Genomic DNA, 24,410 nt, shown 5'->3' with positions numbered 1-24,410 from the left:
ATGAAGGTCGGGCTGATTAACTGGGCCGGGAGTTACCTCACCAGCGAATGCTACGGGGATGGCGTCACTGTCCTGGGAAACTCACTGGGCAAGAAGCAGGTGAGTGACGCTAAAAATCCGCCGTGATGCCAAAGATTTGCAACCCGTCCCTGGAGCAGAACCAGCCGCGCTCCCCGCAGGCCTGGAGCCGCCCCCATCGGGGTGGCCCGTGATGTGACAGCATAAGACGCTGAGGTTCAGCCTCTATCCCTCACCCCCGCGTGAATCTTGATTCCACGAGGAAGGGGTTTTTTTTCTGGGGGTGCATCTCCTCTCCCAGCAGAGCGCACCGGGGAGCTTTGCTGCCTGCCTGAGCGCATTGCTGCTGAGATCACCGTTCCCAGCCCTGGCCGGGCAGAGACGCTGCCTTCCGCCTGCCGAGATGAGCGTTCCCGCCCTGCAGGCCAGGATGGCCAAATTCCACACGGGCTAGGCACTGTGGGCCATTGCAGTGTGGTTATAATCCACCCCAAGGCAGAGAGGTGCCCTCAAAGGGGAGGGGCAGGGACGCTGCTGTAGCGTGCCCTCCCCCAGTGCTAACTGCTCCCAGCCCCTGAATGTTATTGGCTCCCAAGGGGGTGCTAAACCCCTCACAGGATAAGTAGAGAGACACCATACTTCCCTGGCAGGTTTACAGACAAATTCCAGAGGTGACCTGCGGAGGGAGCACTGGGGTGGAAGCGGGAGCAGACGGCGGTAACATCAGTGGGCTAGCGGGGTTACACGGTGGAGGGCTGGTGCACTGCATGACGGAGTGAAGGAAAGGAAGCTGCCAACTAATTTCTTGTAGGCTTCTTGGAAGGCCTGGGGCTCATGGAGGGACTCTGCAGAGGGGAGGGTGGTGGCTTTGCAGGCCAGCTCGGTGAGCGGGTCCCACATGTAAGGGGGGGTGACACGGACGGAAATGCAGCTGTGGTTGCCGGAGATGCGGGGTAGCAAGGCTGGTGTCCTGGGCAGAGCAGCAGGGCTGTGTGATGGGTAGGAGTGGCAGAGCTGTGACGGGCCGGAAGGGGAGGATAAGCAACTTGAACGGGATGTAGTGGAGAAGGGAGAACCGGCGGAAGTGGGGTGAGGTGGGGGTGGGGGTGGAGGGCAGAGATATGGGCAGATTGATAGACCCGGGTTTTAACCCAGGCAGCTGTGATATGCCTGGGCTGGAGAAGGGCCGTGTGGGGGCCAGGGAGGCTGGAGAGGAGCGGAGGAGACGTGACAGGCGCCTCATCCCATTTGCAGCCCCCCTTGCTTCCTTGAAGAGCCTCACTAGACAAAAGCCGAGACGCATGTCCATTGCTGCAGCATCCCTAGAAAAGGCCTCCAAGGGGCGCTGGCCCCAGGGCCTGGCCCTCCCCCCACCCTGGGACTGCATGTAGGCACAGCAGGGCCAGGCTGGACTAACTGATCCTAGCTCTGGGCAGACTTGGGCAGGAAGAGGCAGGGATCCTGTGGAAAAAATAGCACGTGATCATGCAGTTGAAGACATATAATCCAGTCACACGAGAAGCTGAACTGAGGTTGCACAAGCTCTGAATTTCGAGTGCTTGATGTTCCAACCTTACTAATGGTCTGTTCACACAGGTGTTTTTGTAATTTCCTATGTTTTTAAAGAACTCAACTGAAAAAAAATGAAATTCCATCACATAGCATCATACTGACACCCAGATGGGTCATCAGCGGGGTTGGAACCTTTAAATCCTCTAAACCAGTGGTCCCCAACACAGTGCCCGCGGGCGCCATGACGCCTGCTGGGGCATCTATGTGCACCCGCGTACTGGCCGGTGGATGAGCATCTGCCGAAATGCCACCGACAAGCAGCGTCATCCAGAGGCGTCGCCGCGAAATGCTGCCGATTTTCGAAATGCCACCGGCGACGCCTCTGGATGACGCTGCTTGTGGGCGGCATTTCGGCAGCGACGCCTATTGACGTTGCTGCTTCTCGGCAGCATTCGGCGGATGCTCGTCTGCCAGCCACGGTCTGCGGTGGCTCGTCGTCTGCTGCCCGCCAGACGAAAAAGGTTGGGGACCACTGCTCTAAACCAGTGATTCCCAAACTTTAACAACCTGTGAACCCCTTTCACTAAAATGACAAGTCTCGTGAACCCCCTCCTAAAAATGACTATTTCCAGGGATTTTCTCCTTTACATGAGTATAAATTATAAAAGCAGTGATGTTGGAAATATAATTTTTTTTATGACAGGCTTATTACACACAATTTATTATTAATTATTATTTAGCATGACAGTATTTTTATTACATTATGAAAACAGCAACACTCTTCCAAGATCTCACTTTCATAGCTTGTATCACTTTGAATAAGCCTGTTATAAGACAAGGCTCCTACGTTTCATCAAGGAGTATCAGATGTAAAACAGCATGAAGGTATTTAAGAAGCCAACTCAAAGAGTTCCTCCTACACAAGCATTCAGGTCTTGAGCAGTCCAGGCCAACAACGCACGTTACAACAAAGCTTAAACTTGTTCTTCATAATAATTTTAAAAACAATACTAGCTGCCTATTTAATTTTAAAAACAGCAAAAAATATCCATCTCCCTTTCCATTTCTTATAAGGAGTCTTGGAGTTTAAATCTCCTCAGTGTGATAGATATGCTTGCTTTGATCTGCTTAGCTCTTGGAAGTCCAGGGGCTCTGGGCTGCTGGCCCCATGCTGCCCGGGGTCCCTAGGGACAGCTCTGTCCACCACTAGGGAATTTTTTCCTGAGAACCCCCTGTAACATTTTATGAACCCCCAGTTTGGGAACCACTGCTCTAAACAGCCCCCTGCCACTTGAGTTAATGTAGTAACGGGTAGCAGTAGAAGGTTGTCATCCTCTGTGTGGCCCAGCACGAGAGGGGATGAGATGCACACAAATATTTGCTCCCAGCAGAGGGATGGTGAGACTCAGGGCTCGTGGGTTCCAAACCAGGCTCTGGAGCGGAGTGTGCTTTAGTGGGCACAGAGTCTGCTGCTCATTTCCCCCCCAAGCGTGACCCCTTCTGTCCTGTCCCCTCCAACCCGTCCTTTTCACAGTCTTGTCTTTCCCCGACTCCGTTCACCTCCCCAGTCCCCGTCCCCACTCCTTAGGCTTCTCATTCCAGCGCAGCCAGTCCCGATCTCCCCCCACCCCCAGCCTCCATTCCCAGTCTGCCACACCCTTGGGCTTCTTGTCTGAGTCTACTTCCCCCATAACCCACCTGCAGGTCCTCCTCTTGTCCCCTCTGCATTCAAATCAGAGGGCTTCCTCCTCTACACTATCTGGGCCAGCAGGCGGGTCATTGAGAGCACTGGAAAGCCAGCCTCCCCCTGCTCATAGTCCACATGGCTGGACCTGAACCCTGCACTGCCGGGAACAACCCAGAGCTGCCATTGCAGGGAAAGTCCTGCTCAGCCTCAAAGGCTTAGAGCTTGGTCACATTTGAGTAGATTTTAAAGCTACGGCATTCAAAACACAAGTTGCCAGAATGTTTTTAATATGGGCAAAACAAGGCATTTTTTCCTAGCCTGTTCATGGAAATGGCTAACTCGTTCTGGGTGAATTTTTTAACAAAATTTCAGCCAGAGATGGACACGCTGCATGGAAAATCTCATCCCACAGGGGTGAAACTTGGCAAGGTTATAAAGCAACTCGAAACAGGGTCTCGCAGTGGTGCAGCTGGGGGTGGGAGGGGGAAGGGGCAGAAATGGAAGCTGTGTTTCCCATGTGGTTTAGTGCAGAGCTCTAAGCTGCAAGCCACTGGGTTGCAGCGTGAGAGGCTGGGGCTGAGGAGCGGACCCAGGAGTCCCACCTGGCTGGTACAAGGAACGCTAGCCCCATCAGTGCACCGAGAGCAGTGAGGCTGAGTGAGGGTTGTGTTTTAAGTCTTGAAGAGTGTAAGTAGCGACTCTCTGATGCTGTGCTTCAGTTCACGAGGGCAAAGGTGAGAAAAGCGACTTTTTGAACTAAAGCACTAGGGTAACATTCTAAGGCTGTCACCTACTGTACCACTATTTAATGCTGGTCCGCCCAGCGTGGGTGCACAGTTCGAGTTCTTGATGTTAGTACCTTTCAGTAATTCTTAAAATTAAAAAGTTTCTATAAGCTTAGTGGAAACTATTATTTAAAATTTGCTTATACATGGTATGAATAAATACCGATTTACAGATCCTAGCCTGCAAATGTATCGTCTTATATGACAGGGATAAATCATGCATGCAAATCGTGCATCAGAGTCGTGAAATGGGCTACAAATGCAATAAAAAATTAGGTATTCAAAAGTTTAACAAATGGAGGGGGAGTACCGAAGACACTTCTCACCTGGGGCACCATTTTATCTAGGGCCAGCCCTTGTCGCTCTCACCAGGACGTTATACGCTCCGCAGTCTCTCCATTCAGGTGCACCGTCAGCTGCCAAACACACCACTGATAGCTTCTGGTAGCTGCCGTTCCATGACGGTTTGCGTCAGCCTCTTGCCCCACCACTGAACAATCTGAGCTGGGCCCATTGTCCATCGCCACCTCTCCCAGCAGGTCCCTGCGTTCCACCGGCCGGCTCTGCAGAGCTCTCCAGCTGTCTGGATTGGAGTCGGTCAGTTCTCAGCAGATGATGGCCAGGGGGCTGGGAGAGGTGCCAGGCACAGGAGCAGACTAGCCAAGAGCCCCCGTTCAGGGAGGTGTTTGCAGCGTGTCTGGATGGCTCTGTTCCTCACCACCCTGGCTGCTTCCAGAGCAGGGAATTAAGATGGCAAAGAGTCCACACTGCTCCCAGGGCTTCTGGCTGTCGCCGCTGAGGGATTGTGATGTCACATAGGCTGTTGGAGGAGCCAAGGACCGTGGGAGCCAGGAGAACCCCCAAGGTTCTAGACCCAGTAGAGCCACTGACGCTTGCAACTGTTGTTGCTTTTTGTTCTTCTGTTTGCATCCTTTGTTGCTGGTTCCTGTTGTCCTCTGGCACCAGTTGGGCTGCTGGTACTTCTGACACCATGTCATGTATTGCTTGTGCATGGTAGGCTTCAGGGCAGGCTCTTGAACCAGACACGGCCTGTTACAGAGCTCCCAATGTAGAGAGAGACAAGACGGGTCACTGTAGGATCCTTTAATGGGCTGCCAGGTGTGGCTCAGGTTAGCCCAGGTAAGGACTGTTGCACACTGCGCCCTCTAGTGGCCGAATATCCCATACAGGTTAGCATTCCTTTACACTCCCTATGCGGGGGCTCTCACAACACATTGTTTGGTGGCCTCGGAGTGCAGCCTCCAACTCTTGCTGGTGGCCGCCCTGACAAACTTTCCTAAAATTCTGAATTAACTTTAGGAAAAACAAAATAAATATGCACATAGACACATCCAAATCATTGTAATTGATTTATGTTGCTTTTTTGTGTGTGTGTGAGTGTGTGCAGACCCAATAATAAAAATAATGTACAGTTGTAGTTTGGTGCCTCTGGCCCCCGCTGCCTTCCCCTGGCCCCGCACCATTGCCCCAGGCTCCCTTCCATGGCCTCGCCCCCCAGGCTCACCCCCCTCCTTGCCTCTTGACCACAGAGCCTGTAAGGCCAGCCCTGCTGAAGCCCAGAGCCAGAGCCCCACAGCTGGAGATGGGAGGGGGTGGAGCCCTGCAGCTGAAGCTAGGAGGGGTGGGGTGAAGGGCTGAAGCCCACCGCCGGAGTCCCATGGCTGAACCGGGAAGGCAGGCTGACGCCTGCCCCTGGGTGCTGTAGGGAGGGGCTGCTGCTTTGCCACCTCCCCCATCTCTGCACAAGTGGCTGTCGTGGCCACAGGAAAACCCCCTGGTGGCCACGTGGCCACGGTGGCCGCATTTGGGACATGCTGCCCTATGGATATAGCTTTCCAGAGCAGGTTTCCCATAGTGCTCCTCCAGCCAAGCACTCAGCCCGCTGGGCACCAGCATGGTCCCAGAGTGAGGTGGGGGCACATGCAGTGACCGGGGCATCCCCCAGAATCCTGGTTCTCCATGAGAGCCTAGGCAGTGACAGTGGCATCACCTTCATTGGCCTTCGTCCGTCCCCAAGGAACAGTTAATTCCTGTGGATCAAGCACCATTTAACTTCCTACGCTGGATTACACGTTCACTCTGCACCCACCCACTCCTCAGACAGGGAGCGCCTCCAATATTCACTAGTCTTGTGCCAGCAATTCAGCGGAAAGCCAGCTGGCTCCTGTCCTTGTGTGGGGAGTAGATGTCTGCAAGGCCCAGATCCTGCCTCTGTGCAGGAGGGAGGTGCATTCATGTGCAGCCAGAGCTCGCCTTGGGAAGGTGCTAGCTCCGTGGAGGATGCGGGATCGAGACAGATACATGCTGGTCCTTGGACAGGAATCTTAAAGATGAAGTTGAACTATGGCCTCAAGTAGAGCTAGTCAGGAATTGGTCAAGGAAACTTTTTTTTTTTTGGTCAAAATTAAAACTTTGTGTGGAAAAGGGTCGTCTTTGATGCATTTCGCAACTTGAAAAAAATCACTGTTGTTTAAAAATTTGTCAGAAGGTCCCATTTTGGCATTTTCAAAACAAACATTTTATTTTGTTCAGTTCTAAATGACCTTTTTAATTTGAAATGTAACCTAATTCTAGCACGTTTCTTTTAAAAAAGAAGTGATCCGAATCAAATAAAAAACATTTTGAAATTATCAAAATGTAACATTTTGACTGGACTAAATCAATTTTTTAAAAATTATTTTTGGTTCACAACATTTTTTCAAACTTTGACCTTTCATCCTGATTTGGGGTGGGAAAAATGTCTGAGATCTCAGACATTTTTGCAGGACAGGAAAACAATTTTCTGCCAGCTCTGGTGCCAGTCAGTGATCAAATCACATGCTGGTCGTCTTTATTATAGAAGCACAGAGCTTGAGGACAGTGGAAATGTTCTGTCTGGTCTGCGTCACCTCCACCTCCACCTCCATGGCAGGCCAGGGTGCGAGTGTACAATCTATCCATCTAGACAGGTTTTTATATGATGTCTATTAACATCTCCTCTAAGAGCCTCCCAAAATTCTGTAGTACGCACATGAGAGCTCTCTCATTGGGGTGTGTTTTGCCAGCCTGTTTTGTGTTGCTGGTGTTACTACAGGGAGGTTAGGATGAAGAAATGGGTTTTGGATTGTGCTCTGAAGCCAATGGGGTAGCTGCCTGTAGCTGCTGGCCTGTCTTCCTGGCTCATGAAGGACTCACTGCCTCACCCAGAGTCTTTGCCAGATACAGGTTTATTCTCCCAGTGTAGAACACAGGAAAAACCTCAAACACAAAATAGTTCCTCCCCTTTGACTGTCTCAGACCCTCCTGCTTCAGGGGCTACTGCAGGAGCCCATCTCCCTCCTACACCTCCTTGGTCCTCCTCCAGGCCATCTGCCTGGGAATTACCTTCTCCAAGCCCTACCAGAGAAGCCAACGGTGATTCAGCTCCTTCCTCAACTGAGCCAGCAGCTGGCTATTGTAATCCCTTCCTTCCTTCCCAGTGGAGTCTGATAACTGAGCACAGCCGGCTGGCCCCTGGGTCTTAAAGGGGCTCATCACCCTGTTACAGCAGCACCCATCCTGCTCTCTGCCCGGAGCGAGCTCCCGCTGTATGGGCCAGCAGCTGAGAAAGCCCTGTCTCGCACTCCCGCCTACTGCACCTTTGGCGCTGACGGTTCTCTTGCTCCAGTGGGATGAGGCCATGGCCATGCAGGGTGAGATGGTGCCTCAGGGAGCTTGGAGGGCTTTGAAGGGGAGGACCAAACACTCGAATGTGACCCAGTCTCCGACAGGGAGCCAATGCAGAGGCCACAGTACGAGGGGCTGGGCTCTCAGTGAGGCCTGCCGGGTGATGGGCGCTTGGTGGTTTGTGTTGCTGAGCAGGTAGGCTGCTGTGTTCTGAACTATTGTAGCTTTCTTCAGGTCGTTGGTTTCACACCTAAGTACAGGGAATTACAACAAAGGGACTCAAGTGTGATGTAGGTGAGCTGCTACCAAAAGTTCCTAATCTCTCATTCGTGACAGCGACTATTCCAGAGGACTGGAAGATAGCAAAGGCTGTCCCCATATTTAAAATGGCTGTAGGGTTGAGCCAGGTATAGAGTGGGAGTTTCTGTTCTCTCTGTCTCATAACCCAAGGACAAGGGGACACTCAATGAAATTCAAAGATGGAAATTTCAGAACTGATAAAGGGAAATACTTTTCACACCAGGGGTCATTAACCTGTGGCACTCACTGCCACAGAAATTCCTGGAGGCTAATAACTTAAGAAGATTCCAAAATGGATTGGACATTTATATGGATAACAAGATTATCCAGAGTTATCATAATTAATGGCAATAATAATTCTGGCAGCAGATATTAAACCTTGTGTTTCAGGGTTTAAACCAGTCTCCAACTATAAGAGACCATGGATTCACCAAGGGCAAGTCATGCCTGACTAACCTGTTTGCCTTCTATGATGAGATAACAGACTTTGTGGATATGGGGAAAGCAGTGGACATGATTTACCTAGACTTTAGCAAAGCTTTTGATACGGTCTCCCACAGTACTCTTGCCAGCAAGTTAAAAAAGTATGGATTGGATGAGTGAACTATAAGGTGGGTAGAAAGTTGGCTAGATCGTCGGGCTCAATGGCTCGTCGGGATCAACGGCTTGATGTCTAGTTGGCAGCCGGTATCAAGCGGAGTGCCCCAAGGGTCAGTCCTGGGGCCTGTTTTGTTCAACATCTTCATTAATGATCTGGATGATGGGATAGATTGCACCCTCAGCAAGTTCACGGATGACACTAAGCTGGGGGGAGAGGAGGGTAGGGATAAGGTCCACAGTGACCTAGACAAATTGGGGGATTGGGCCAAAAGAAATCTGATGAGGTTCAACAAGGACAAGTGCAGAGTCCTGCACTTAGGATGGAAGAATCCCATGCACTGCTACAGGCTGGGGACCGACTGGCTAGGCAGCAGTTCTGCAGAAAAGGACCTAGGGGTTACAGTTGATGAGAAACTGGATATAAGTCAACAGTGTGCCCTTGTTGCCAAGAAGGCTAACGGCATTTTGGGCTCTATTAGTAGGAGCATTGTCAGCAGATCGAGGTAAGTGATTATTCCCCTCTACTCGGCACTGGTGAGGCCTCATCTGGAATACTGTGTCCAGTTTTGGTCCCCCCACTACAGAAGGGATGTGGACAAATTGGAGAGATTCTAGCGGAGGGCAACTAAAATGATCAGGGGGCTGGAGCACATGACTTACGAGGAGAGGCTGAGGGAACTGGGCTTGTTTAGTCTGCAGAAGAGAAGAGTGAGGGGGGGATTTGATAGCAGCCTTCAACTACCTGAAGGGGGGTTCCAAAGAGGATGGAGCTCGGCTGTTCTCAGTGGTGGCAGATGACAGAACAAGGAGTAATGGTCTCAAGTTGCAGTGGGGGAGGTCCAGGTTGGATATTAGGAAACACTATTTCACTAGGAGGGTGGTGAAGCACTGGAATGGGTTCCCTAGGGAGGTGGTGGAATCTCCTTCCTTAGAGGTTTTTAAGGTCAGGCTTAACAAAGCCCTGGCTGGGATGATTTAGTTGGGGATTGGTCCTGCTTTGAGCAGGGGGTTGGACTAGATGACCTCCTGAGGTCCCTTCCAACCCTGATATTCTATGATTCTATGACCCAGATGAGACCTATATGTGGGGTTGGGGGGTGGGGCAGATTATCCCACGTCTGCAACTGCGGGGTTCTTATACCTTCCTCTGAAGCATCCGGGGCTGGCTGGTGTCAGAGACAGGATATTGGGCTAGATACACCTGGGGTCTGATCCAGTCTGGCAAACCCTGTGCTCCTAATAACCAAGCTGAGGGGAGGTCACAAACATGGGATCACTGGGGCCAATCCAAATCCAGCAGCAGGGGGCACAGTCTCTCACACAGCCACAGGTGGATAAGGGTGTTTTCCATGGGCGTGGCTACTTGTGCATCCAGGAGCAGTGCAGAGTCTAGGGGACACCGAGGCTGCCGAGATCTTGATGACCTGACAGCAGACGCCCTCAATGGGGGGTGATTTTATGGCACTGGCAAATTCTTCAACAGGTTGCTAGCTCCCCACCAGCATCACTTCAGTCTGCCTAGGCTGTGGCTACAGCCAGCTGCCCTAAACCCAGCTGCTGCTGTCCACTGTGGCCTTGTGAGAGCCGGGCGGGATGGGGCAGGTTGTGTTTGCTTTGTCCAGTCTAGCAATGCGTGTCCCAGGCTTCCCCTGCTCCGGCTCCTGCTCCCTTTGGTTGCTTTTCTCTAAACTCCCGCTGAGCTGTCAGTCCCTTTCTGCTACTGAGGTGTCAAGCTCCGTGCTCCGTATTCCAGGTGTGTCCGTACCCCAGCGGTGCAGGGAGGAACTATCCCGTCCCTGTCCCATGTCTCGCCACAGGCAGCCCCCAAACTGCATTGGCCTTTTTTTGCTGTAACAGCACATGGGAAACTCACACCTCGTTTGCTCCTTCCTGTCCCACAGGTCTCTTTAGCCAGCGCTGTTTCCCACGTTCCCCTCTCCCACTGCGGGGCTGGATTTTGGACTAGCTCCATCTGTGAGTCCTGCCCAGGCTTCCACCTCATTAGGGCCCGTTGTATTTTAACTCTGTCCTGAGCTCTGACTGTACTGACCTTGGCTAATGTCATTCATGGTCCGTGGCCTTCTCCGGGTTATTAATGAGCCTGTTAAATAAGATGGGACTTAACCTGATCCCGTGGACATCCACCACATGCCTCTCCCCAGCAATCTGCATTGCATTGATCTGTGTTCCCTTTGCCACTTTCTGTTTCATGGCAATTAACCCAGGAGTCTCCCAGGGAAGCCCGGCTACTAGCACAGGAAAGCCGATGGTCCAGGGCCATTCAATTTTAAATGGGGCAATGTAGGTACAGCTGGCTCGCAGCATCCCAAGCTCTGGTGTTGGGAACGTGCCGCTGAGAGGTGGGGGAGACATGGAAGGGTGAGAAGGGCTGGCATTGAGGAGAGAGCTGACTAACTGCTCAGCTGGGCGTCAAACTGGGAGCACAGCAGACAGACAGTTCCAGAGGCAGCGAGGGGCCAGCGTTTCTCCGAGGGGTGGAGGAGAACAGGCAGAACGCTTGGAGGAAGTTAGACCGTGGAAGTGGCTGGCTGTTTTGGCAGGGCAGCATGTGGGGAGGTTATAGGGCACAGCGAGATCTGGGAGCTATTTGGGGTCCTAGCTGTGAAGGGCCCTGGAGATGCAGAGAGTGGTTTTTATTGTACAGAAAGGAGAAGCCGCCAGCAGCCTCCCAGGGAGGGCGTGCATGGTGCTGTGCGTACGTGTGTGTGTGTGAGTGAGAGGCAGAGGGAGCTGTATTTGTGTTCTGGGAATGACAGGGCTTGCACCCCCAAAGGAAGGGATTGCTCACTGTCTCTGGTGACGGTGGGGCAAGGAGCGAGTGGCATGGAGCTCTGGAAGGCGACGTTTGCACTGGGTCCTAGGAAGAACACTTAGCAATCAGGGCAGTGGGATGACCCTGGTGGGTCACTGGCACTGCAGACACCTGGAGACAGGTTAGAAGCAGCGGGCATGTCAAGTCACAGCTCATGGCCAGAGGGGTTTCTCTAAGAGCTAATCAGCTGACTCGGCCTCATTGCTTCCTCACAGATCTGGGAGCTGCAGGTCACCATGAAGCAGGGGAAGCAGACAGTGGTGGAGCTGCTAGGCCATCAGGGCCGCTATCTCGTAGTGGATCCTGACGGATCAGTCCGGTGCGGGAAGCCAGCATCCGTCCAGCAAAGCCAGTTCCTGCTGGAGCTCCATTGCAGCGGCAAGTGGACTCTCCAGTTGTTGGACAGCAAGAAGTACCTGGAGTCCGACGGGGAGGATGTTTTCTGCGTTTCCCAGAGACCATCCTCCTACCACAAGTGGCTGCCCCAGCTGGCCATGCACGTTCACATCGTGCTGTACAACCCCACCCACCAATGCTACGCCCGAGCCGATGCAGTCCTGGACAGGGTGTGGGTCGACACCCCGGTGCCTTACCTGAAAGAGTGTGGCTTCGTGCTACGGTTCAGGAACGGGATGTACCACCTGGAGACCTCCAGCCACAAGTACGTCTCCAGAGCAGAGAAGCTAGCCAAGAAACCCTCTGCACAGACGGCCTTCAACTTAAACCTCAAGCCCAGGTGTCTGGCTTTCCTGAGCGACCAAGATGGGTTTGTCCTGTACCCTCAGGGCAAACGGGGGCGTTTGTGCCTCGGAGACAACCCCAAAGAGGAGGAAGAGTGGTTCGTTATAAAGAGGTGTCCGCAATGGGTCAGTCTGAAAACTAAGGCCAAGAGATACGTGTCCATCATATGTGGCAAGTAAATTCCATTTTCCAGTCTGAGCATGTGGGGCGGGCCCAGCTGAAGGATGCCAGGACATGCCCCCTTGACCGACAGTTCTTTGGACAAGTCCTGCCCTGCCTTTGCTCCGTGAAGCCCACCCCTGACTGCAGTGAGGTTGCACAGAGGATAAGCTGGGGTAGAATCTAGGTGGTTCACTTTTTAATAGGATTATTTCGGGGTGCAGGATAGCTGGGGTACGGAGCCACAGAACGAGAGTCCACACACCAGTTCACATCCCAACCATGGCAAAGCTGTTACAAGGGGCCAAACCTCCATGAGAGGGTATCACATGGAGTGAGCGGGGGTGGCAGTGGGATGTCTCAGAATGGGACGTGTGCCTACATCACAAAAACCCACCAGCATCAGTGGCACCCCCATTGCTGTCCTTAGCAGGGGACGGAGGATTGAATAGGCCATGAAGAGGGATCTCCCTGCTCTTCTCTACCGCGATCTCTCCAGGACAGGGCTGCTGTACCTTGGCAGAGTAGCGTGGGGGGAGCTTGTCTGGCCACTGCCCACGTGGTACCTGTTTTGAGGATACATACAGGGCTTGCTCATCAGATCTAGCAATAGCCAGCACTCAACACATTAGAAGACATTAATAGGCAGAGCAGAGACAGTGGTGCATGTGATGCTTACAGTGAAAGCTGCCTAACGCTTTCCACAATAAGTAACGGCAAGCAGGGTATTATAACCTCACCACACGTACAGAGTCAGGGCTGAGATTTCCCATGCCAGGAGCCTGCCTCGGGCCAAACTCTTCTTTTGGTAAGTTGCAGATAAATTGGCTCAGCTGTTTCTGTGACCGAGGCTAGGGGGACGTGGGTTGTTTTGCCAGCTTTACAAAATCCCTTAAAACTGCTTCGTCGAGAAGCTCTTGCAAGGTTGCCAACTCCTGCAACTTAACTGTGAGTTTTGCCATTTTTTGCTGCTTTTTTTTAAAGCCCCAGTTCCCGGAGGCATGTGATTGGGGAAAACCTCAGCTTTCTTTCTTTTTTTTTTTTAAAAGGAAGTTTTTATCCCACCTGGTTAAAATGTGAACCCTAAAGATGATGACAGCGGTAGGCAAGTAAAAAGAATCTATACGTTGCTATTTTTAAGTCTCATGACTTTACAGCCAATGTTATGATTTTTCGAGGTCCAACCCTTTTTGAACACTTGAGGTGGGCAGTACTGCTCCATCACCTCCATGCTTTGGAGCAGGGACTTGAAAATTGACAGGAGGCATCACCTAGTTGTCAGGGAGGTGCCTTTTGCTGTCCCGGTAAAAATGTGCCCAAATTTGGCCAAATTCTGACCCTCTGAAATATCTCAGTTCCTGTATGCCCAGTAGAGACTTGTTAGAGTTTAGCAGCTAAATTCTCTGAATATTCCTTATACACTGAGCATGCTCCAGCCCCTCACAGCTCCTGTGTGTGACCAGACTGTGCATGCATGACCCGCACAGAGCGACTGAGCGTGCCCTTATCCTATAGGTTAGTCTATTAATGAATTTAGCATATGGGCTACAGCCTGAGCAGGACTTTCCCTGCCATTTGCTGCTCCTCAGTGCTGGGGGCTGCTGTGCCACTGGGCACTGGAACTGCAAGCAGAGAGACTACCTCCCCTTTGCTCTCAAATCCCCCCCGCCACTGGGGACTTGGCAGTGAGGAGGAGGAGAAGGAGGAAGCTGCCTGACTCAAATACAGGGATGGGGGGGCAGGGGAAGGAAGAGTTGCAGGACTGGGAGGTGCAGGGGAAGAGCCCACCAGGAAGGGAGAATAGGAGCGGTGTGGGAGGGGTGTGCAGAAGAAGAGGCAGGGGGAGGGATAGAAGCTAGGTGGAGAGAGACAGGAGTTGGGGAGGGCGGGGATGGAGCAGCAGAGGACAGAAAGAGAGTGGTGGGGACAGGGGCAGAAGGGTCTGTGGCCGCTAAAGCACGCGCCCCTGTGGAACCTGGAGATGAATCCATTATTCCTGAGTGTCAACATTCCTCTGCTGTCAGCAAATAGCTGTGAAACCCATGGGCCAACTGTGTCTCCAGCCCCCTAGAGTGGCAGGTCCATATGGAAGATAACAGCCTATCACTGCTGTTTTCTCAGTAGTCACTCAGCTAGCTCCAGTGGAGGTCTGTGCTGTGGATCTGAAGATTCCCAGCCCTGGGGATCAACTTATTTCTACACGATGAAATGTTTGTTTTGAAATTGTTTATGTTTTTTTTTTAAATGTGGAAAGTTACATCCAAAAAACCTACATTAAAGGTGAGCAAAATAGAGCACTCAGGGTTAGGAAATGCCAGAATTGAGCTTGTCTGTGCAACCATAATTCGACCTCCTGTGTGCATATGGGTTATGATAATCACTTGATGATTACCTGTTCTCTTCATTCCTTCTTAAGCACCTGGCATTGGCCACTGGACTAGATGGACCTTTGGTCTGACCCAGTGTGGCCGTTCTTATATTCTTATGATAGTCTTTAATTACATGATCACATACTTTTTTCCCCACAGGACCCCTGCCTCATTCAGTGCACAGCATGGCCTATGCGCGGGGGTGAATCAGTGCTGCAGACATTGGAAGGCAGAGGCAATGGTTGGGGGGGTGGGCACGCGGGGTCACTTGCCCCTCCAGATTTGCTGCTTGGCTTGTATTGAGCATCCTCACACGGCCTGAGCATGCTCAGTAACACCTCCTGAAGCTGCTGCCCTCACTCTGTCCCCGCACTATCGGCAGGTCCGGGTCGTCTCTGTGGGAAGTGTGTCGGTTTGTAAGGCCGGGGACTGAAAGATGGGAACGGATGCTCTCAGGATTAAGGCAGAGCTGAATGCCGCTCTGGCGAGTTGGTTTCTGGCCCTGCCTTGACACAGAGTTCCTGTGTGACGCTGGGCAAGTCACTTAAACCAAGGTTTTTCAGGCAGCCGCTGCGTGTTCGTCATTTTCTGCGTTCCCCACTTGAAACATCAGGGGTCTGATTTGCAGAAGGGCTGAGCGCTCACAGCAGCTGGAGACATAAACTGCGATGTCCACTGAAGAATCAAGCCCCCAGCATCTCAGTTTGGGCACCCACAATCAGTTGACACTTTGGGCGTTAATCTCCGTGCTTCAGTTCCCCACATGTGAAATGGGGATTCCCCCCGCCCCCTGTCCCTCCCCGGGGTGTTGGGAGGATAAATTCATTCGTGTTTTTAAAGAATCAAGATACAACAACGAGAGCATAGACCGCTGGGGCCCCGATCCCTGACTGGGAGCTCTAAGAACTGCTGTAATTTGGGAACCGAATCTCAAATCGACCCTGAGCCAACGGACAGCGCCGTGTCTGAGTGCATTTGGCTTGACATGGCCTGATTTTCTCCCCTTCTGCGCAGACATGGAAGTGTATGCCGGCTCAGACAAAGTGACCCCAAAGTCAGTGTTCCACTACGAATTCGATCCTGACACCAAGGCGGTGCAGCTAAAAACAGTTAACAACCGCTACCTGGCCCAGGTGAGTGAACCCTCTCCCGGCTCGTTGAGCGACGCTGTCGGCCCAGAGAGCCTGAGCCTGCCACTGAATCAGTGGGCGCTTTGCTCACCGTTTTATCGCTTGTCTCTGGACCCCGTCTATTTCTAGGTGACCGGAACTGAACACACTATTCCAGGGGAGGGCGTCCCATCGATTTACACAATATTATAATAGTCCCTTAATGAGCCACAAGGGATAATTCCATGTAATAGAGACATGGATATACAAGGCAGTATCGCCAGGATTCATGCTGTTTCTTTAAGATGTAAACGACCCCCACCAGATCCCCCGGGAACCTCCTCCTGCTCTTGTTGAGAGTGGAGCCCTGGATCTCCTGACTTCCCGGGGCAGGGCACTGGTAGGAAGGACACCCTGGCACCAGCTGGCGGGAGCTGACTCTTTCCTTCCCTTCCCTGCAGAGAAAATTCAAGAGCATAGTGGCAAATGGGAGACGCATGGAGCCAGAGACCAACTTCCGTGCCCTGTGGCATTGTGGGAAAATCTTCCTGCAAGCTTTCAACGGCCGGTACCTGGCCACCATGCCCATTGGGCTAGTGGTGGCCAGTGCTATGCACCCAGGTAAGGTGAATGGGTGGGGGGACCCCTAGGAACCTGCCAACAGCGGAGCAATGCAGCCCCTTGGCATCTCTGTGGCACTTGGCTGAGACTTCAGGACTTGTTGCCTCTCCCGTGTGGGGAGGGGTGTGCGTTCTTAGGCCTCCCTGCCAGGCGCCTCTGGACCCACCCAGCTGCACTCACACCAACATCCCCCTTGTCTCTCACCTACCCGATATGCCCCCACCCACCTTGCTCTGAGAGCGGGTGGCATTTCTCTGAGGGGCCCATCACCTCCCCTCTGGGAGGGGTCACAGATGAGGGTCTTGCTCCCTTCCTAGGGGCTCAGCGTGCTGCCTCCGCCCTGCCCCCAGCATCTTAGGGAGCGAGAGAGACCATTGCGAGGAGAACTTTTAATTCTTAGTGAGTGAAATTTGGGTTCAGAGGCCGTCACTGGGAGGACAAGCCCCATAAGTCAGCATCCAGAGCTGAGTGTCCTCCTTGCCCCTGGTCTGAGACCCCACCCTGCTAATCCCGTGTCTCCACACTTGGGCAGCCCTGTATGGCCAGCTGATGCCAGCTCCCCTTGGTGGCTCTATCAGCAGGAGGTACTCATGTAACAAGTGGCTGTCGCCCTCTCCCCTCACTTCCCCCTCCCGCCGCTGCATGAAACATCTGGGCTGCAACAGCTCAAGTGGCCGATACTCTCCTCAACTCACCTCCCAGCTCACGGTGCAGCCCCAGGCCTCTCCCCCTGCACGGGAAGACAAGGAAGAGCTTGTGTGTCAGAGCCGCTTGGGATGGGCTAGACCCCCTTTGGGATGCCACCTGAGGTACTGGGGTTTCACTGAGCCCCTGGGGTCCCTCTCCTTAGGTTCTCCAGCCCCTTGCAGCGCACACACAGGTAGGGCCACACTGTGCTGCAGACACAGACCGAAGTCAGCTCTGTGTGAGAGGACTCCCCAGCACTCACGTGCACCCCCCTTTTTGGGGGTAAACCAAAATAATACTGTCTGGCACTGTATAGAAAGATCTGCACAGCACAGACTCATAAAATTCACCCTCTCCCTCAATGTGAAGAGACAAATGCACAACTTCTTGCCCCCCCCCCCCGCAGTTAGAAATTGCACAAGCTCTGTTTAATAATAAACCAAATAAATTTATTCACTATAAAAGGCAGATTTTAAGTGAGTATAAGAGATAACAAACAAAACAAAGCAGATTACTGAGCAAATAAAACAAACGACTCAAGCTAAGCTTAATACACTCAAGAAACAGGTTACGAAATGTAATTTCTTACCCTAAATGTTATTTTAGGCAGGTTGCAAAGTTTCTGTGGTTCAGAGTTCCAGTTATATATTTCTTTTCAGACTGGACCCTGTCTCAGTCTGGACTCCCCCCCGCCTTCCCTTCAGGTGTCTTTAGGCGTCTTTCTTCTTGGGCAGACAGGCCATGGCGTAGAGCCCCGTTTGCCCTCCTCCCCACCCTGAAATAGGATTTACATAAGGCGGGAATCTTTTGTTTCCCAAACTTGACCCCCCCGCCCCTTTTAGTGGAAAGTTACAAGAAGTCCCCGGTAATGTTTAGTATCCGGTGACAAGACCACCTGGTAGTGTCACAGCTACATCCCAGGACGCCTCCCCGGAAGGAGAGAGATTAGTATCTTCACAGTCTTGTTGTTTCTTCCGAATGGCCCATCAAATCTGATGGCCTCTTGTCTGGTGGGTGTCTCCCAAATACACACCCAGTTGTAACTGTTACATAGTCCATACCCCTCACTTTAGATACAGAAAAGATACATGCCTACAAATTGGATAATCACATTCAGTAAATCAGAACCTTTCCAATGATACCCCACATGACCCATCTTGCATAAAACACATCTTAGTTATGCCATATTCATATCAGAACCATATTTCCATGAAGAATATGGGGTGTAACGTCGCACCGCTGACCTGCCTCTGTCACCCCGTCCCTCCCGCAGGGCCTGGCGAGGCCTTTGGAGTGCGCCTGGCCAACCGCGCCTTCCTGGTGCTGCGCGGCAAGTACGGCTACGTGGGGAGCTCGGCCTGCCATGACGTCCTGCAGTGCAACCTGGTGGACCCCGACTGCATTGAGCTGCTGCCCTGCAAGCCGGGCGTTTACCACTTCCAAGGTAAGGGAGCCCTGGGAGCCCTGGCCACTTGGTGCTGAGCCCGGCTCTGCCTCGGGGCAAATGGGGCCCACATGAACCCGACCTCAGCCCCACCCACCTGTGCTCTCCAGCTCGAGTCCTGGACCAGCCATGAGGGCAGAGCAGGTCAGTGCTGCATGGTAAGGGGGGCCGCAGCAGCAGCCAGGGTGGGGCATGCCGGCTGGGGAGGGAAGCAAGCTGTAGACTCCTATTGCTCTATGCTCCAGCTGCCCACTCCCAGGTCTCAAGGCGTGTCTTGCCCCCTCCCCGTCTCACCAGATCTGCAGCCCCGGAGGCAGAAACTGCTGGGAAAGCCAGAGTGCAGAGTGGAGGGTATTCGCCTCCGGGCACCTTCTTGGGCCGAGATTAGAGGCAGCCCTCCCAGCTGGAGGCAGACGGGTGGCACCAGCCCTTTACCAAGCACAGGGGTGGAGTTTGGGTCCTTACTCCTCGGCCTGGCAGGGGATGCAGAGTCAGCACGTTCGGCTCATCACGGGGGGGAGGGGGGAGCAGACCTCACTCGAGCTGTTGCGGGGGCATCAGGCGCCCCATGGAAATGTTGGTGATTAAGACAATGAGCCTGTTGGCTCTGGAGCCCTGCCCAGGGCTCCGAGAGGGGACCCAGCGGGAGGAGAAAAGGGCATAGCTTGGCCAAGAGTAAATGGGATTCGCTGGTGAAGACGAGCGTTGAGTTTCCAGGCTGGTTGGGGCGTGAATGTGAGTTTGGTGACCTCGCTCTAACCTACAAACGCAGTGTAATCAGGAGAGCCCCTTGGCCTCTTCGGCGAATCCTCGCCCAGGGCCTGCGTGCCTGGGGGTGGAACGGTAGTAAGGACCTGCTCACGCACCCCTGAGCTATCACCAGCTCTCCTTCCTTCCCCAGCCTGCGGCAGGAGCTTTTGGTCTCTGAGCTCAGACGGCACCTTCAGGACGTGGGGGAAGTTTGCGTTGAACTTTTTTCTGGAGATCCAAGGGAGTAACATCCTGGCCGTGCTAGCCCCCAATGGGTACTACATGCGAGGAGACCGGAGCGGCACCCTCCTGGCAGATAGCGAGGGAGTCACTAGCGAGTGCCTCTGGGAATTCTAGATGGAGGAAGGTACAGAGGAGTCTCTCCTTTCCCATATGTTGCTGGACTGGCCAGGCAGCCACCATGCCATTGTCTAGGCGTGCAAAGACCATGGCCTATAATGCTGACCAGTATTGTCTCCCTGTTTCCTTGTGCTCCCCCCGTCTGTCTCCACCTCTTGTCTCGTCTCTTATATTGTAAGTGCTAAGGGGTAAGGACTGTCTTTTTGTTAAAACAACGAGGAGTCCTTCTGGCACCTTAGAGACTAACCAATTTATTTGGGCATAAGCTTTTGTGGGCTATAACCCACTTCATCAGATGCATGGAGTGGAAAATACAGTAGGCAGGTATACATACACAGTACATGAAAAGATGGGAGTTGCCTTACCAAGAATAACATGGTGGGGAAAGGGGTCCAGGAGAGCTGGCTGTATTTTAAAGAATCCTTATTGAGGTTGCAGGAAAAAAACATCCCAATGTGTAGAAAGAATAGTAAATACGGCAGGCGACCAGCTTGGCTTAACAGTGAAATCCTTGCTGATCTTAAATGCAAAAAAGAAGCTTACAAGAAGTGGAAGATTGGACAAATGACCAGGGAGGGGTATAAAACTATTGCTCAGGCATGCAGGAGTGAAATCAGGAAGGCCAAATCACACTTGGAGTTGCAGCTAGCAAGAGATGTTAAGAGTAACAAGAAGGGTTTCTACAGGTATGTTAGCAACAAGAAGAAAGTCAAGGAAAGTGTGGGCCCCTTACTGAATGAGGGAGGCAACCTAGTGACCGAGGATGTGGAAAAAGCTAATGTACTCAATGCTTTTTTTGCCTCTGTCTTCACGAACAAGGTCAGCTCCCAGACTGCTGCACTAGGCACCGTGGCTTAACAACCATGTAAAAGAAGCAGTGAGAGATAAAAAGACTTCCTTTAAAAAGTGGAAGTCAAATCCTAGTGAGGCAAATAGAAAGGAGCATAAACGCTGCCAAATTAAGTGCAAGAATGTAATAAGAAAAGCCAAAGAGGAGTGTGAAGAACGGCTAGCCAAAAACTCCAAAGGTAATAACAAAATGTTTTTTAAGTATATCAGAAGCAGGAAGCCTGCTAAACAACCAGTGGGGCCCCTTGATGATCGAGATACAAAAGGAGCGCTTAAAGACGATAAAGTCATTGCGGAGAAACTAAATGGATTCTTTGCTTCAGTCTTCACGGCTGAGGATGTTAGGGAGATTCCCAAACCTGAGCCGGCTTTTGTAGGTGACAAATCTGAGGAACTGTCACAGATTGAAGTGTCACTAGAGGAGGTGTTGGAATTAATTGATAAACTTAACATTAACAAATCACCGGGACCAGATGGCATTCACCCAAGAGTTCTGAAAGAACTCAAATGTGAAATTGCGGAATTATTAACTAGGTTTTGTAACCTGTCCTTTAAATCGGCTTCTGTACCCAACGACTGGAAGACAGCTAATGTAACGCCAATATTTAAAAAGGGCTCTAGAGGTGATCCCGGCAATTACAGACCGGTAAGTCTAACGTCGGTACCGGGCAAATTAGTCGAAACAATAGTTAAGAATAAAATTGTCAGACACATAGAAAAACATAAACTGTTGGGCAATAGTCAACATGGTTTCTGTAAAGGGAAATCGTGTCTTACTAATCTATTAGAGTTCTTTGAAGTGGTCAACAAACGTGTGGACAAGGGGGATCCAGTGGACATAGTGTACTTAGATTTCCAGAAAGCCTTTGACAAAGTCCCTCACCAAAGGCTCTTAAGTAAAGTAAGTTGTCATGGGATAAAAGGGAAGGTCCTTTCATGGATTGAGAACTGCTTAAAAGACCGGGAACAAAGGGTAGGAATGAATGGTAAATTCTCAGAATGGAGAGGGGTAACTAGTGGTGTTCCCCAAGGGTCAGTCCTCAGACCAATCCTATTCAACTTATTTATAAATGATCTGGAGAAAGGGGTAAACAGTGAGGTGGCAAAGTTTGCAGATGATGCTAAACTGCTCAAGATAGTTAAGACCAAAGCAGACTGTGAGGAACTTCAAAAAGATCTCACAAAACTAAGTGATTGGGCAACAAAATGGCAAATGAAATTTAATGTGGATAAATGTAAAGTAATGCACATTGGAAAAAATAACCCCAACTATACAGACAATATGATGGGGGCTAATTTAGCTACAACAAGTCAGGAAAAAGATCTTGGAGTCATCGTGGATAGTTCTCTGAAGATGTCTGCGCAGTGTGCAGAGGCGGTCAAAAAAGCAAACAGGATGTTAGGGATCATTAAAAAGGGGATAGAGAATAAGACTGAGAATATATTATTGCCCTTATATAAATCGATGGTACGCCCACATCTCGAATACTGCGTACAGATGTGGTCTCCTCATCTAAAAAAAGATATACTGGCACTAGAAAAGGTTCAGAAAAGGGCAACTAAAATGATTAGGGGTTTGGAATGGGTCCCATATGAGGAGAGATTAAAGAGGCTAGGACTCTTCAGCTTGGAAAAGAGGAGACTAAGGGGGGATATGATAGAGGTATATAAAATCATGAGTGATGTGGAGAAAGTGGATAAGGAAAAGTTATTTACTTATTCCCATAATACAAGAACTAGGGGTCACCAAATGAAATTAATAGGCAGCAGGTTTAAAACAAATACAAGGAAGTTCTTCTTCACGCAGCGCACAGTCAACTTGTGGAACTCCTTACCTGAGGAGGTTGTGAAGGCTAAGACTAAAACAGCGTTTAAAAGAGAACTGGATAAATTCATGGTGGTTAAGTCCATTAATGGCTATTAGCCAGAATGGGTAAGGAATGGTGTCCCTAGCCTCTGTTTGTCAGAGGATGGAGATGGATGGCAGGAGAGAGATCACTTGATCATTGCCCGTTGGTCCACTCCCTCTGGGGCACCTGGCATTGGCCACTGTCGGTAGACAGGATACTGGGCTAGATGGACCTTTAGTCTGACCCGGTACGGCCGTTCATATGTTCTTATGGGAGGAGGTGACCAGCCCTGTGTGGAGAAAGAAGTGGTTCGGGACTATTTAGAAAAACTGGACGAGCACAAGTCCATGGGGCTGGATGCGCTGCATCCGAGGGTGCTAAAGGAGTTGGTGGATGTGATTGCAGAGCCATTGGCCATTATCTTTGAAAACTCATGGCGATGGGGGAGGTCCCGGATAACTGAAAAAAGGCTAATGTAGTGCCCATCTTTAAAAAAGGGAAGAAGGAGGATCCGGGGAACTACAGGCCAGTCAGTCTCACCTCAATTCCTGGAAAAATCATGGAGCAGGTCCTCAAGGAATCAATTCTGAAACACTTAGAGGAGAGGAAAGTGATCAGGAACAGTCAGCATGGATTCACCAAGGGCAAGTCATGCTTGACTAACCTAATTGACTTATAAGAGGCGATAACTGGCTCTGTGGATGAGGGGAAAGCAGTGGATGTGATATTCCTTGACTTTAGCAAAGCTTTTGATACGGCCTCCCACAGTATTCTTGCCAGCAAGTTAAAGAAGTATGGGCTGGATGAATGGACTATAAGGTGGATAGAAAGCTGGCTAGATCGTCGGGCTCAATGGGTAGTGATCAATGGCTCCATGTCTAGTTGACAGCCGGTTTCAAGCGGAGTGCCCCAAGGGTCGGTCCTGGGGCCGGTTTTGTTCAATATCTTCATTAATGATCTGGAGGATGGCGTGGACTGCACTCTCAGCAAGTTTGCAGATGACACTAAACTGAGAGGAGTGGTAGATACGCTGGAGGGTAGGGATAGGATACAGAGGGACCTAGACAAATTAGAGGATTGGGCCAAAAGAAACCTGATGAGGTTCAACAAGGACAAGTGCAGAGTCCTGCACTTAGGACGGAAGAATCCCATTCACTGTTACAGACTAGGGACCGAATGGCTAGGAAGCAGTTCTGCAGAAAAGGACCTAGGGGTTACAGTGGACGAGAAGCTGGATATGAGTCAACAGTGTGCCCTTGTTGCCAAGAAGGCCAACGGCATTTTGGGCTGTATAAGTAGGGGCATTGCCAGCAGATCGAGGGATGTGATCGTTCCCCTCTATTCGACATTGGTGAGGCCTCATCTGGAGTACTGTGTCCAGTTTTGGGCCCCACACTACAAGAAGGATGTGGAAAAATTGGAAAGAGTCCAGCAGAGGACAACAAAAATGATTAGGGGGCTGGAGCACATGACTTATGCGGAGAGGCTGAGGGAACTGGGATTGTTTAGTCTGCAGAAGAGAAGAATGAGGGGGGATTTGATAGCTTCTTTCAACTACCTGAAGGGGGGGTTCCAAAGAGGATGGAGCTCGGCTGTTCTCAGTGGTACCAGATGACAGAACTAGGAGTAATGGTCTCAAGTTGCAGTGGGGGAGGTTTAGGTTGGATATTAGGAAAAACTTTTTCACTAGGAGGGTGGTGAGGCACTAGAATGGGTTACCTAGGGAGGTGGTGGAATCTCCTTCCTTAGAGGTTTTTAAGGCTCGGCTTGACAAAGCCCTGGCTGGGATGATTTAGTTGGGAATTGGTCCTGCTTTGAGCAGGGGGTTGGACTAGATGACCTCCTGAGGTCCCTTTCAACCCTGATATTCTATGATTCTATGATTCTAAGTGGGGAGGTCAGTTCTAATGAGCCAATTCAATTAAGGTGGAAGTGGGCTATTCTCAACAGTTGACAAGAAGGGGTGAATACCAAGGGAGGAAAAATCCCTTTTGTAGTGCTAATGAGGCCAATGTAATCAAGGTGGCTCATTTCAAACAGTTGAAAAGAAGATGTGAGTATCAGCAGGGG

General features: G+C 51.3%; 1 protein-coding gene across 1 annotated transcript; it reads left to right on the top strand.

Annotated features, from left to right (window-relative positions):
* Positions 1 to 19,638, top strand: FSCN3 (fascin actin-bundling protein 3). Its single transcript, XM_026656400.1, has 7 exons — positions 1 to 99; positions 1,980 to 2,051; positions 11,617 to 12,313; positions 15,685 to 15,803; positions 16,241 to 16,400; positions 18,361 to 18,531; positions 19,433 to 19,638. Exons 1-7 carry the CDS (start codon positions 1 to 3, stop codon positions 19,636 to 19,638), a joined length of 1,524 nt encoding a protein of 507 aa, XP_026512185.1.
* Positions 19,639 to 24,410: the final 4,772 nt, after the last annotated feature.

This window comes from Terrapene carolina, unplaced genomic scaffold, assembly GCF_002925995.2.
Source record: "Terrapene carolina triunguis isolate 2854851 unplaced genomic scaffold, T_m_triunguis-2.0 Scaffold230, whole genome shotgun sequence".
Taxonomy (NCBI): Eukaryota; Metazoa; Chordata; order Testudines; family Emydidae; genus Terrapene; species Terrapene triunguis.
Note: the sequence above shows the minus strand (reverse complement) of the source record. Positions and strands in the feature narration are given on the sequence as shown.

Coding starts and splice junctions, on each gene's coding strand:
- FSCN3 (XM_026656400.1), top strand. CDS start 1: ATGAAGGTCGGGCTGATTAACTGGGCCGGGAGTTACCTCACCAGCGAA. Junction 12,314..15,684: donor ATACGTGTCCATCATATGTG/GCAAGTAAATTC, acceptor CCTTCTGCGCAG/ACATGGAAGTGTATGCCGGC. Junction 16,401..18,360: donor GGCCAGTGCTATGCACCCAG/GTAAGGTGAATG, acceptor TCCCTCCCGCAG/GGCCTGGCGAGGCCTTTGGA.